This window comes from Talpa europaea (genome assembly GCF_964194135.1).
Source record: "Talpa europaea genome assembly, chromosome: 4".
Classification (NCBI taxonomy): Eukaryota; Metazoa; Chordata; class Mammalia; order Eulipotyphla; family Talpidae; genus Talpa; species Talpa europaea.
The window spans coordinates 41061802-41076377 of NC_140070.1; the positions used below are offsets into that span (position 1 = coordinate 41061802).

General features: G+C 34.4%; 1 protein-coding gene across 1 annotated transcript in view; it reads right to left on the bottom strand.

Moving 5' to 3' along the window:
- The window catches only part of TNKS (tankyrase), a gene marked incomplete at both ends in the record, with an annotated part of 159975 nt that overhangs the window by 38659 nt on the left and 106740 nt on the right, over positions 1-14576 (bottom strand). Inside the window, 3 exons of the mRNA XM_084231387.1 lie at positions 5149-5320; positions 12119-12197; positions 12290-12381. Coding sequence (XP_084087513.1) covers positions 5149-5320; positions 12119-12197; positions 12290-12381 — 343 coding nt within the window. The remainder of the gene's footprint in view (positions 1-5148; positions 5321-12118; positions 12198-12289; positions 12382-14576) is intronic.

A 14576-nucleotide genomic window follows, 5' to 3' on the forward strand; every position in this document is an offset into this window, starting at 1 on the left:
AGAAATACTTTTCAGTTCTTTCGAGTTCAAGTGCTTTGTTCAGGCGAGTGGCTTTTACAGAAAAAGTTACAAGACAAACTATATTTATTTGGTTATAATAACACTTAGATGAAATAGTAAGATTAAAGGGAGAAAAGAAGAGCTTCATTAATGAAGTACATTTTTGAAATATCAACAATTATTTTTCTGTAAAAGTGAACTCATTACATTTGTTAGTTTGTGGAATTGTTGAGGAAAGGAATCAGGTCTTGTTCATCTTTATATTCCTTTTCATAAAGAGAACATTCAGAAGGCATTTGCTGAATTTACTTCAAACTATTTTACACTGGGGTCAATGTATATATCAACTAATAGCTCTATCTTTGCCATTATTCATGTTTCCTTTGCTTCCCCCCAACTATGCATGACATTACTGCATTTATAGATGAAAAGTCTGTATGTATGTAAAATATATCTATGACAGTGATTGGGCAGTTAGTAAAAACCTAGAAACATTTTATCTATAGGAAATATTTTTGGCTTATCATTTCAGCAAAATAAAATGTTATTTGTATATAGAGTTGTTGGATCTTTTCAGATTCTAGAATTTTAGGAGTATAACTAGCATGGTTGAAGTTTTTAATTCTAAGAACTATTTGAAATTAGCACATTTACTTTGATGCAGACTGATAACTTACAAAGGGTATAATTTTATAATCAAGCAAAAAATTTTATGCAAATAAAAGGATACGTCTAAAAATTTAGAGAAAATCTTAGTTAAGAAGTAGAAAGTAGGGCCTCCCCGGTGGCGCAGCGGTTGAGGGCTGGGTTGCGAAGCTGCCCGCAGTCTCTGCAGCGCCAGTTCGATCCCCGGCTGCTCCCCGGCCACCAGAGGAGGGTCCCACATCGCGCACAGACCTCTCCTGCCATGCCCGCTGCTCCCCTCAGCAGTGTACTTCGGTCCTTCTGCCTGCTCTGCTCCCTGCTCTGGCTCTGGTGAATTCTCTCACCCTCCTGCGCTTCTGACTGTACCCAGTGCTTGTATGTATGTATGTATAAATAAATAAATCTTAAAAAAAAAAAAAAGTAGAAAGTAGTAAAGTAGTTATTTAAAGATACTGACTAATTGCTACACAAATTAAAGAACTTTGCATTCATTATAAACCCTTAACATGCTTAGAACAGATTCATTTTAGAAACAATGTGAAGAAAATATTGACTGTTAAGATATAGCCAAGGACATTGCCCAAGAGATGCATAATTAAAAGAATATAAAAATGAAGTTAAGGGCCTCCCCTGGTGACTCAGGTGGTTGAGCCTGCTGTGACCAGTCTGTGAAGCTGTCTGCAGCCTCTGCAGCACGGGTTTGAGCCCAGCCAGCCGGGGAGATACCCACATGGCGCGGCAAACCTCTCCTGTCTTGCCCGCTGTTCCCCTCAGCAGTGTCTTTGGTCCATCTGTCTGTCTGCTCCCTGCTCTGTCTCTGGTGAATCCTCTCACCCTCTAGCACATCTGGCCTGTACCCCAGTTCTTGTATGCATGAATAAATATTAAAAAAAAATGAAGTTAAAAGGGGATCATAAGCAGAAAAATAGCTGAGATACAAAGTATTATATTAGTAAAATCCTTTCTAAGCACACTGGCTCTGTAGAGTATAAAATTAAAGATTTCATCTAGGGCGAAAGGCTGGAAATAGGCTTCTAACTTTTTCTTCAGTTTTATTCTGGCTTACCAGAATAAAATCAAAAGCAAGCAAACAAACAAAAAAAATCTAAAGTCAAAGGCTGGATATCAGATTGCTATTTTTAAAATGTCTTATAGAATGGTTGTTTAAATATTTGACAACAAGATGGCAATGGATTTTTCTGGGTAACTTCAACATGTAAGTGCAAATGGAGACATCAGTGTTTAAATTAGCTATCATAAGTCCCCAAATCTTTACTTCTATAAATAATTAGTAAAAGCAATGCAATAACACATAGGAATACACAAACAGAAGAATTTGGGTCAAGATCTAGTCTAAAAGCAACTTTTCAAAAGAACTGTCTGTGATACAGGAAATATTCTTCATTTTTTCTATTTAATATAGTAGCCACTAGCTATATATGACTTCTCAGTATTTGAAATGTGGCCAGTACAACCAATGAACAGATTTAAAATTTTTACTTAATTGAAAAATTTAATTTTAATTAATTTAAATTTAACTATATATAGTTAATGTCTGCCTTATTGGCTAGAGCAGGTATAGAGAAAGCAGATCTAGAAAGAAAAGTCTAATCTGAAATTGTCTTTATTGCCAACATCTTACAATTAAAGCTATATTACTGCAAACTATTGGCAACCTGCAGACTTGGGGGATAGAAGTGTAGGCTTCTGAGAGTGGATCTTGAACCAACATTAACAGAAACCCAACAACTTCCTACATATCTTATGAATGGTTAATGTACTCTTTCAGGAATCATTATAGTTATAACCTGGAATTGGATTATTAACTGTAGGTATAACTGATAAGTTCAGCTAGGTAACAGTCACAAAGTATAGACACATAAGTTATTCATATAAATATTACTTTGAAAAATTATATCCTCTTTCAAAAAAGAAACAAGTCCCATTTAAAAAGTCTCTCTAAAGGCAAAACTTTACCATATAATTCTTTTATTTACATTAACTTTCCAGAGAAATAAAGAATATGAATCATTAAACTAAAAAGTTCTGGCACATACTAAGTTAAGCAATTAATTTATCTATATAATGACTTATCTTACAAATCAACTTTTAAAAAGAATCATCAAAATAACTGAAAACTACTTAACTTGTGATACATTCCATTTTATCTTTTACAATAAGTCATAATTCCAACTACATTCATTACAAGACATTTTAAAAAGCCTTATGGATGTAATCTGCTTAATCAATCCCTTGCCCCATTGTCAATTATCTCTAAAAACTGTGTGCTACTTTATTAGAAATTTTGATGTAACAGTTGTATATTTCTGTGATTTATAGTTACAACTCATGGAAACTAACTTAAAATTCAAGACTAAATGATTCTCAGTAAAAAGAGTAACAAAAATTTAGCATGTTCTAACTAAAATCACATCTTTTAGAAATTATTAAAATTTACTGAAAAGGCAGAAATATTTCAGAGTCAGGGTAGTATCTTTTTTAAGCAAATGATCTATTGCTCACTAGAAACAGGAAGTTAAATGAACTCAAGTTAAAGCTTCAAATCTTATAATAGGAAATTTCTTTTAGATAGATCTTAGTTCTTTCTGATAGTGAAGATACTTTAGAGACATCTTGTTTCGCTGTCTTGTTCACTGTGTAAAGATAGCATCTAAGGTCGAAGCAGTTTGAATGCCATCTAAGAATGAACTATCATGAAGAAAATAAATCTTCATGAATAACTTTCACCGTGTGGCACAGTTATTCTTAGGAGGATGATTAACTCTGATTCAGCCCTAAGAACACATATGATCTCTGTAAGTCTGGGAAGGTTCCCTATTTCAGGATATAACAGGGAATTTTCAACTGGGCTGTACTTTCTGGGAGTTCTTCAGAAATTTGTGGGATATATTTTTGCCTTTTAGCATAGCCATACCCAAACTATTGTGTAATAATTACAAATAATTCTCCTGTAACTTATTATAATTTTCCCTTTATATTACATTCAGGGTATTTAAAATGGAGTTTTGGAAAAGTATATAGTTAGATTGTATCATCTATGAATTTCATTTGTGGATAGGAAAGGAGGTGTTTTACAAAAATACTCATTTTAAAGAGAGAGCACTGTACTGGACTAGAGACAGAAGTGTCTACAATTCCTTCTAGAAATCAGAAATTCCTTCCCCATTTTACTGTTATTGTTTGCTATGTCATTCTATAATCCACAGACAAAATTAAAGGGTATCTAGTTCACCATTTTTTCAGTTGAAATTCTATTATTTTTTTCTATTTTGGGAGTTTAGTGTCTATTTTCATATCTGTTCTATGTTTGATCTCCCTCAATAAACTAAAGTGAAACTAACACTGTACTAGACAGGCACTAGCAGCGAGCAAGATTTAAAGATTATAATTAAAGATAATTTCATAATAGTACAATGAAGTTATGAATTAACAAAAAGGAGGTCAGAACACACTACATGTAAGAACACTAAGATCATTACCATGATTTTCTCTATTTAATAATTTAGAGCTACCAAAATTCCACACTGTTTATGATTTTTAAGTCACCTTTAGTCATAACACTTGAGTCAGGTTTTCCATTTAAAACTATTACATATGTGGCAACGTGGATGGAGCTGGACGGGATTAAGCTAAGTGAAATAAGAGGAAAAAATGCTGGATGGTGGGCCTCCCCTGGTGGCACAGGCAGTTGAGTGCAGTGCTGTGGAGCTGTTTGCAGCCTCTGCAGCGACAGTTCAATCCTGGCTGGCCAGCGAGGGTCCCACATGGCGCGGCAGACCTCTCCTGTGTTTTCCGCTGCTCCCCTCAGCAGTGTATTTCCTCAGTCTGCCTGTTCTGCTCCCTGCTCTGTCTCTGGTGAATCCTCTCACCCTCCTGCAAATCTGGCCTGTACCCCGGTTCATGTATAAATAAAATAAAAAATCTTTAAAAAAAATAAATGCCGGGTGGTTTCACTTACATGTGGAATATGGAAAAACCAAACAAAGTGTCAGGGAAAAAAAAAAAAGACAAAACTTGCAAGCTGACCATAGATCAGAGGCATACAACAGGAGAAGTGGAAGGGCCAAAACACAGGAGGGGCGAGCACAAAGGACTATGATGATTGATGATCACGGGTGAAATGGTGATGGGACAACTACAGGGGCTATACCGGGTGGGAGAAATCAAATACTGTCCAAAAATTAACAAGATGCAAGAAAATCAAACATTAAAAAATATATAAAAATTAAGCAGGAAAAAAAATAAAATGAAAAAAATTTAAGTATTTGCCTCATTACTTATGATGCCTATTAACTCTCACCCCACCAAAAAAGACTGATGGAGAGAGTCACAGACTAAACTGCAGGAAAGGAAAGGCAGGAAAAACACTTAGGTAGAGAAAACATTCCAAAGCATTAATTAAAATGAATGATGCAGTTTGTCTTTATCTTAGTGGACATGAAATAGAAGGATACTATGCAATACTCATGTATTTTAACTCACCACTCAGAATCTGCTGCACTGCTTCATTCCCCATCTGTGCTGCTGTAAAGCCTTGTAAGGAGATGATGGAGGGATCAGAGCCGTAACTCAGCAGGAGGCGGCAGGTCTGTAGGTGACCTGCTAGGGCAGCTCTGTGCAAAGCAGTCTGACCAAGAGTGTCCAGTGCATTCATCTGAAAAATCAGTAGGCAGGCACAAGGAATTAGCATCTTTTTTGTTCCTTTTTACACCCTAGCAAATAAATAATTGCAGGAAATAAATCAAAGATATCAGACAATTTACAATTAACTTTTGTTTACTGATTCTAAAGAAATAGAATTTTCTTTGTTAACTCTCTGACCACCTTACTGAAGATTACAACATATCCATCCCCTCTGTGTCATCCGCCACTCTGCCACTCCCCAGGACAACTAGAGTGTCAGGTCTCCAAGGGATGGAACCTTTTTTCACTGCCTGTTACACTGAAGACATTCTTTTGGATGAATTTTTTTTTTAAAAGATTTATTCATGCATACATGAACCTGGGTACAGGCCAGATGTGCGGGTGGTTGAGAGGATTTACCAGAGACAGAGCGGGGAACAGAACTGGCAGACTGACTGAGATACACTGCTGAGGGGAGCAGCGGGCAAGACAGGAGAGGTCTGCAGCACCATGTGGGTATTTTCCTGGCCGGCTGGGTTCGAACTTGCACTGCAAAGGCTGCTGACAGCTTCACAGTGCTGCATTCAACCACCTGCGCCACCCGGGAGGCCCTGGAATGAATGGGTTTTACCAAACTTGTTCCCAGAATATAAAGATAAAAGACTATGTTACCTAACCTCAACCCTAAAATATCCAATTCCCTATTTAATTTATATACATCAGCATTAATTTATTATTCATATTTCACATGGCTACAACTTTATCCTTAATATATATTATCTGGAATCAACAACATATATACTTCCTAAAAAATTGGGAAGTGTTACATTGTCTCTTTTACACTCAGTCCTCTGTTTTCCTTTCACAATCTCCACAAGGATATGACAGAGGTTAACACAGAAAATGCTTACCACTCAGCAGTAAAAGATTACTTTCACTAAAATAAGAAAAATGCTACATGTAATGTCTTACATCTAAACTGTAGAATTAAGTGGTTAGAACTGGCTTGAGATAAAATCAGAAACTGTAAGAGTAACAGATGTTTGGCAATTTTACAGACAAAACAAAACCCATTTTTCTCCTTATATCTAGAGATAACAACCTGAGATATGTATATTTATGTCTGAGTAATAATAATGATTTTCCTAAAGGGGACAACAGGATAAAACAATATAAAACCATAATGGCATTTGCCCTGAAATGGAGAGGACATAAAATTGTGATTCAAAAATGCCAAAACAGTTCTGGAAACCACAAGCAGACTGCAGGGAAATGGCTGAGAGAAATCTCTCAATGTGCTAATCAGTGTGAATAGTCTAGTCTCAAACAGCTAAGCATGAGGAAGACTTTCTTTCTTAAATTTGCTATCATTGTGCAAAAGAGACCATAACTTTAATTCTTACCTAGAATTCTGACACAGTGATTGATTTTACTCTAAAAGACTCTTAATTCTTCAATGTGTTGTGAACTTACTACAGAATATAAAATTTGTCTAGTAAGTTATATTTGAATATAACTTGAGAGACATGAAACCATATTGATTACCAGCTGAACTTGTATATTATCTGTAAACCTTAAAAACTCATGTGGAATTTATTTTTTAATAATTTTTTTTATTTTTTACATCATTGTTCATTTTTAACAATATTTACCTCCCCCCATCCCTTCAGGTGTAGTCCCCATAGAATTTCCTTCACCAATGCACCCGTGCACCATCACCTCAGTCCCCTGTGCTCCTCCCTCCCTCTCTCTAATCCCTCTCCCTCCTCTCCTGCAGCATATCTGAAAAATAAACAAACAAACAAAAACACTCATGTGGAATTTAAAAGAAACAAATATGCTGAAAAGAGGTATATATGAATATTCTAATGGTATATATTTTCTTTGCTTTATCATAGGAGTACTTACCTTTTCACATGCCCTGACAAATAACTCCCTGAATGTAACTGATTAGACTAGAGGGTGCTGGTGCAATTGCTGTGCTAAAAAAACCTGAAGTCTCATTCTTGAGACTTGGGAGAGACTGCAATAGCAGCAGGTGATATTTATTTAATCCAAAGACATATAAAGTAGGGGCGGCAAAGACCATACTAAGGTCATAGAGAAGTAAAACACAAAAATACACTCTATAAAAAAGAAAACTGAAGCAAATTAAAAAAGACTGGCAGAGAAAAGAAACCAATTCAACCTCGGAAAGAACAAGAACACAGAGACTGGCAGCCAAGATAATCTAACAGTTTCCAAAGTCCTGTTCCAATCTACAGTTTATTTCTATGGGGTAATCATGGTTACCTCACAGAAGTAATAAGCATACATTGACATAAAACAGATTTCCACTTGTTCTTAATTTAGATATAGCTGATCTGTAACTGGTCTAAAATGTCTCTGAGACACTGACTCATTTGGAATTTATTTTGACAGGATGAAATTGCCAATATTATTTGAACTATAAAAGATATTTGGATCGGTATCTTTAAAAGCAGTTTAACACCTTTGAGCTAACAGAATCTGCTTATCAAACCACCTCTAAAAGAGCATTAATAAAATCCTTATAATGAGCTAACACATTTCCCAAAGTGAGCAGACTCTTAATCACATCTCAATGTAAGAAATAAGTCCATTAAATGCCAACTACTATTGGCATAATTTTTTCTTACACACAATATAAATAAATCTGTCAGATTAAAACATGAATAATCAAAATAATTTCTTCACGTTCCACACATTTAATAAATTCTCACTAATGACAAGACAGCAGTGATTTTATGTATGAAAAAAAATACTTCTGAATTAAACTTTTTGTTTTTTAGGTATTAAAAATATCATATGCAATTGTGGCTTAAGTTCTACTCAATGACAGCAGACATAGCAGTAGTAATAAAATACAGAATGCTAAGGCAGACTAACACTCATATAGAAAAAAATGCAACAAAATGGATAAAGTTCTCACGCCTCTTAATTTTTATAGTAATCTCACAAAGCAGGGGGCTGGTAGATAAAATTAGTATATTTTGGACATAAAACTTTATTTCCAGTGAAAGTAGGCTTCTCAAACAAGTTCTGAAATACTCCCATTTTCTTATAACCTTCCTTTTTCTGAATATTACTTGTGTGTTCTTCCAGATCCAGATCCATTCTCTCCTCTGCTGTGTCCTGGGAAAATCACTTGTATGGAATATATCAAAGGGCTCTTTGGCCTTGTTTTTGTTGGTTTGGCCAACGGGTGGTTCTGGAAGGGGTGGGTGGGCAGTAGAATAAGTAATATGGGCTACACATACCCATCAAAGGCTATTAGTGCCACCAGGAGGTCTTTTTCTCCAGCTACTCTCTCCTCTAGTGACCTCTCTCTTTCCTTTTCCCTTCAGGGCCAGTGATGACATTATCTCTCTACTTGCTGCTATATGACTTTAGCCCCTTTTGAGTTCTTTAAGCCGTGCCCATATCTTTCTATATATTGATAATTCCTTTATTAATTTTCCTCAAATGGCCCAATTTGGGTGTGCTGTTTATTGTTGACTCGTTAGTTAACAAGGCCTAACTCCATCTTTGGAACATCTCCTTCAAAAGCAGCCAAAGCCCTTATATGAAAACTGCCAAATTAAATGTCTCGTCTACATTAATTTCTCCGTGCATTACTGGTTACCTGTTCCTTCTTCACATTCTTGCTACACTCAGTATACACTAAGATAAGCATTTGTTTCTTCTTCCCACTGTGCTCTATAAACATGGGTAATCCTCAGCAGTTCTTGCTTAAACTCATTTCTTTCATACTTTCTCTAACCTGCTCACTCCCAAATTTATGCTCAGTATGTCTATGACTTCTCAACAGATATTTCTAATCCTAAACTCTCTTTCATACTCATGTTATATTACCAACTGGAGGTTTAAACTAAATGTCCCTCTCTTATGTCAACTTCAGGTACAAAATCATGACCAAGGCATAGGAAACCAGTACTTCTCTCTAGCTCTTGCCTCATCTATTAATTTTACCACCATTTTCTAAGACCATTCTAACACCGAATTTATTTTTAAGTAACACAATTATCCCCTCATTTGTTGCTTTCATCTTTTTCTTTCTTCTTCATTGTTGATACCACTAAATTATCTCAGGATCAAGACAGGTAATTGCATTAGCTCTCAGATTGGTATTTCCTACAGCATCCAGCATAGACTTAGTCATATTACATCTCAGTATTGGTTGAATCAGTAGTTTAAAACAAATTAGAAGGTTATTAGATATAAAAGTCATATACAAATTTAGAGAGAAATTAAAGAGAAATACGCAGTACGTAAGTTTGAAAGATAAATATGGAAAAAAATATAATGGTCATACTTACTAGTAATCAAAGCATTGTCTGTGTGCCAGGCACTACTTATATATAGGATTTTTAAACTTTACAAACACAAAAAAAACACCAGTAGAGGAAGTATTAATACCTAACTGTCGCTGATCATTGAGTTGAAGTTAAAGGAAATTAAGTTCAAGGTCACAAAACTAGAGAGTGCAGTATTCTAAATTGAAAAGTAGGCCTGTTGCGTCATATAATTTATAATGAACTTAAATTTCACATTTATTACCTATCTCAGATTAAAAGACTGTTTTGGCTTTTGTAAACATTCTCAAGTTTTGTCTATGGAAGACAAAGTAGTTAATAGTATTAACTGTGAATGGAAGCACTCCCAAATTCTTCAGCTTGTTCTGATTAGCAGTCTTAGTTTGAGAAGTGCTTGCGGAAGAAGTGGGGAAGGCAGCAGTGGTGGAAGCAGTATAAAAGAGCTGAAACCTAACCCAAGGGTGGTGCTACTTGTTCAAAAGCTGCTTTTAGGATCAAATGGAAACTATGAATTTCCTAGAAAGAAAACACTAAGAAAGAAAATATTGGGACCCAACAGTAGCTAAGTTGGGTTTAAATAAAATAGCAAGATTTTACTAATGTTTTAATCATCAGAGAAACCAGTACTGAGGAATAGCAGCCTGCCTGGGAACCAGGGAATTAGTGACTGAGAGGATGATAATTGGTATCTATTGGTTCATAAACCTGATTTAATATAATTTCCTCCCCTTTAAAGTTCCTGATACAGGAACCCTCAATTCAGTTAAACTGTGTGTAAGGACTAGGGAGGATTTATTAGTCTAGAAGTTATTTTACAGCATGCACAGGGTGTTTAAGGTTGTATATGCCTTGAGGATGAATTCAGACCTGTTGATGAGAATATATTGTGAATATGAAGGGGAAAAACAACTGAAAACCACAGACCTACAGGTATGCTGACTAGGTTAGATTATAAAATAATGCTATTTTCCATTAAATCTTCATGAATAAAATGACTCATGAGAGGGAACAAATGGATATTTTTTCCAAAATGAAGGGCATTTTTACAGTTTTTTAAGAACATTACAAATGTCATAAGATATTTTCAAAATGGATTGATGATAAACATACAATGCTCTTAAGCTTAGTAGAAAGCCTACTTAGCTTAATATTTACTGCTTGACAGAGCAACGAAACATTATTTACGTAAAAGTGCAGCCGCTGTACCTACAAAAAAAGTAATAAATCTGTAGAACTTTGTTCCTTTTTCTCCTAAGCCCACCTTGATTTTTAAATTAAAACACCAATTGTCCTTTTAAACCAAGGATACCCAAATTTTTGGATCATTCATCTGTGAGTTAAAAAAATGTTTTGATAACCCTCTCAATACACATGTGGTCATGTGTAAATTATAATCAAGCAATGTGATACTATATTATATAATAAATACATACAAGGTTATACAAAAAAATACAAAGAATGGGAAAGATGAAACAAACTTTTTGAAATAACATTTTAATTATCAATTGTACCAAATATATTTTGGCTCAGCTAAAAAGTTTGTTTAAATCATCTAAAAAATTGTGATATAGGGATTTCAGGATCTGATTCTAAGTTCATTTTCAAAACTTAGTTCCAATGGCTGTATTAACTAAAAAGATTTTACACAGATTGGTAGTCACTAGAAAAAGTGCTTGGTTAGCAATACTTAAGAAATCACAATGCTTATTTTTAACATAACTTACTAACTATGCTAAGGTTTTAATTGAGTTCTGCTCATAAAATGGCATCTTTCTTGATGTTCTTGCAAACTTATTTGAGGGTGTTACAATGAAATGTTTTTTATAGGTTCAAAAATCACCTAAACACATATTAAGTAACATTTTTCATAGATTAGACAATTCTGCTAGCAAATTTTAAGATTACATAGATATGATCTTTGTGATTTAAAAATTTTAGGATTTAAAAATCTGCAAGTTAAAGTTACCTCTGAAGAACAACCAGTTTGTGTCCTTCCTCCCTTCAAGCAATTAATAGAGTTTCATATATTGTCATTCAGTTAATACCAATAAAGTTATTTGAAACTTCATATTTTTGTAGTATCAAGGTTATTTGAGAAAATTATTACCAGTTGAAGAAAAACAAATGCTCTTTAAAATAAGTAGTGCTATTTTCACTACCACACAAATTATTTTCTGATAAATCATCATTAATGTTTACTATCAAAGTATAGCAATTCCAGCATTAATATAAAATTAAAATGTATTTCAAATAAGACTTACTATATTTGACTGCTTTATAGAGCATGACAGTAAAGTACAGTGAAATACAAGTCATTTTTATTGTTAAAAAGATTTAAAAGAATCTTTTAAATTAAAGACAATGAATGAATTGAAATACATGCAAACAGTTCTTTATAAAATTAATTTCTTCAGCAAAATCTGAAATCAGTAGTCTTAAGAGCAGACAGCAACCCAACGCCATGTTTGGCACTGTATTCCAGGTGTGTGTCTCACCTTTGCTCCATGCTTGTGCAGAACTTCTAGGACATCATTGTGAGCTCGTTCTGCTGCGACATGCAGGGGAGTCATGAAACTATGGAGAGGAAAAAAGGAAAAGGTAATTTTCTACCTTTCATTGCATTTCACCTTTAAGAATTGAACAGCTCTTTCTGTAATTACACTTACTCTTTGTTTTTTTCATTAACATTGGCTCCTTTTCTAAGTAACAATTCTGTTACTTGTTTTCGTTTAGGATGTAGGGAAGCCACAGCACAGTGCTGTAAAGTAAGGAAAACTAAGTTAATGAAGTGAAATATATTTAAATTCTGAGTGAAATTTCTGAATAACTATTTAGAATGTTATTATTTCAAAGAATATCAGAACACAGTGATACTCTTACAATTTGAGATGATCGAAATTCCTTCTAAATAAACCATAAGTACAAAACATAAGCCTTTAAAACAAAAAAGTAAAATGATATTCTTAAACATTTAGAAGAGAAGTCATTTCTTTTCCTTTACCTAATAAATAGTTATCCAGTATATATTTATTTGAAGGTATCAATAGGTATTTCCAAAGCTACAGCAATCTATGACTAAATTACCTAATCCTTCATTAGGCTGTCATCCACATAAAGCAGTATTTCTCAAACTCTTCCACAGAGGTACTCCTAACATCACAGGTGAATAGCCCATATGCCCTAGGATAGCCAGAGGGTGAGGGAGCTTAAAGGGAAAAGTGCTCTTACAAATTTTATGTTTTATCCTAATATTTATACAACTTTTTTTTTTATTAAATAATAAATTTTATTTTTATATTCCCCCATACAACTGCACATGCCCCATTCTGACCCCAATCCCTCCCCTCCCGGCCCCCACCCCCCAAAAAGTGTCTCTGGTTCATAGTTTTTTGTTGATTTTGATTTTCACTTTCTTATAGTTATTCTTTTTCCTGGTCCCTTATTTAAGTTTTCTAGATTCCTGCTATGAGTGAGACCATCCGGTATTTTTCTTTTTCTTTCTGGCTTATTTCGCTGAGCATGATCCCTTCCAGCGCCATCCATGTTGCTGCAAATTGCATGTGCTTATCTTTTTTGAATGCTGAGTAATATTCCATGGTATATATGTACCACATCTTCTTGATCCAGTCATCTATTTTTGGGCATTTGGGTTGTTTCCAAAGCTTAGCTATTGTAAATAGTGCTGCTATAAACATAGGGGTGCAGGTGTTCTTTGGAATTGATGTTTCTGTGTCCTTTGGGTAAATACCTAGGAGTGGAATTGCTGGATCATATGGAAGCTCTATGTTTAGTAGGTCCAGAAATCTCCACACAGCTCTCCATAGTGGTTGGACCAGTTTGCATTCCCACCAACAGTGCAGGAGAGTTCCTTTTTCTACACAACCTCGCCAACATTTGTTGTTGCTAGTTTTTTTAATATGTGCCATTCTCACTGGTGTAAGATGGTATCTCATGGTAGTTTTGATTTGCATTTCCCTGATTACAAGTGATGTTGAACATTTTTTCATATGCCTGTTGGCCATTTGCATTTCCTCTTCGGAGAAGTTTCTTTTTAGCTCTTATCTTATATTAATGTCTGTATTAAAATTTAGAAAGGAGACATCTATTCATCAATGAAGAAAATAAACATTCCAAAAGAGCAGGTCAGGTTTATTCTATGCTTCTGAGTATCTTCTGTCATAAAACTGTGTAGGTTGAATGTATAAGAACTGCAGTTTAGACCCATAATGAACTTTACATACAGATGGCCCATATCAGCCTTTTAAAGCATCCAGCAGTTTGACATTTTCATGTCACATACATAAGAGAATGTTAACTGAAGCATATCTAGGAGTATGTAACAGAGGCATCACATTTACTTATATTCTGAATTCAGCAGTAATATATTTAGAGAAATATGTGGTCAATGACAGGGAAAATAAATTAATCTCTGAAAATGCACTAAAAAAACATGAATAGTTTTAAAGAAAATTTGTACAGTTTGGAACAAAAATTCATAATCTTACCTTTCTTAAGAATGAATTTAGTAATTCTTTGAATATAATTACTAAAAATATAATGTATCTTTAAAAAAACTTTAATCTTCTACAGAAAATACAGCATTTATCTAGCAATCATAAGAAAAAGAAGATTCTATAATGAAAATTACATCTTTGTATTTTATGAAAATATTGGTCACAAAGGTAAATTTTTTATAATATGGTTGGGTAAAGACGAATGTAAATATAATTCCCAAGTCAAGATTGAGCAAATGTCTATTCTCTCACCCCTGAAAACAACTATCTTCTGCACCAAATTTATTTATATTTTTTAATGGATACTAAATTCACTTTTTTTAAAAAAAGATTTTATTTATTTATACAAGAACTGGTGTACAGGTTAGAGGTGCCGGAGGGTGAGAAGATTCACCAGAGACAGAGCAGGCAGCAGAACAGGCAGACGGACTGAAGACAC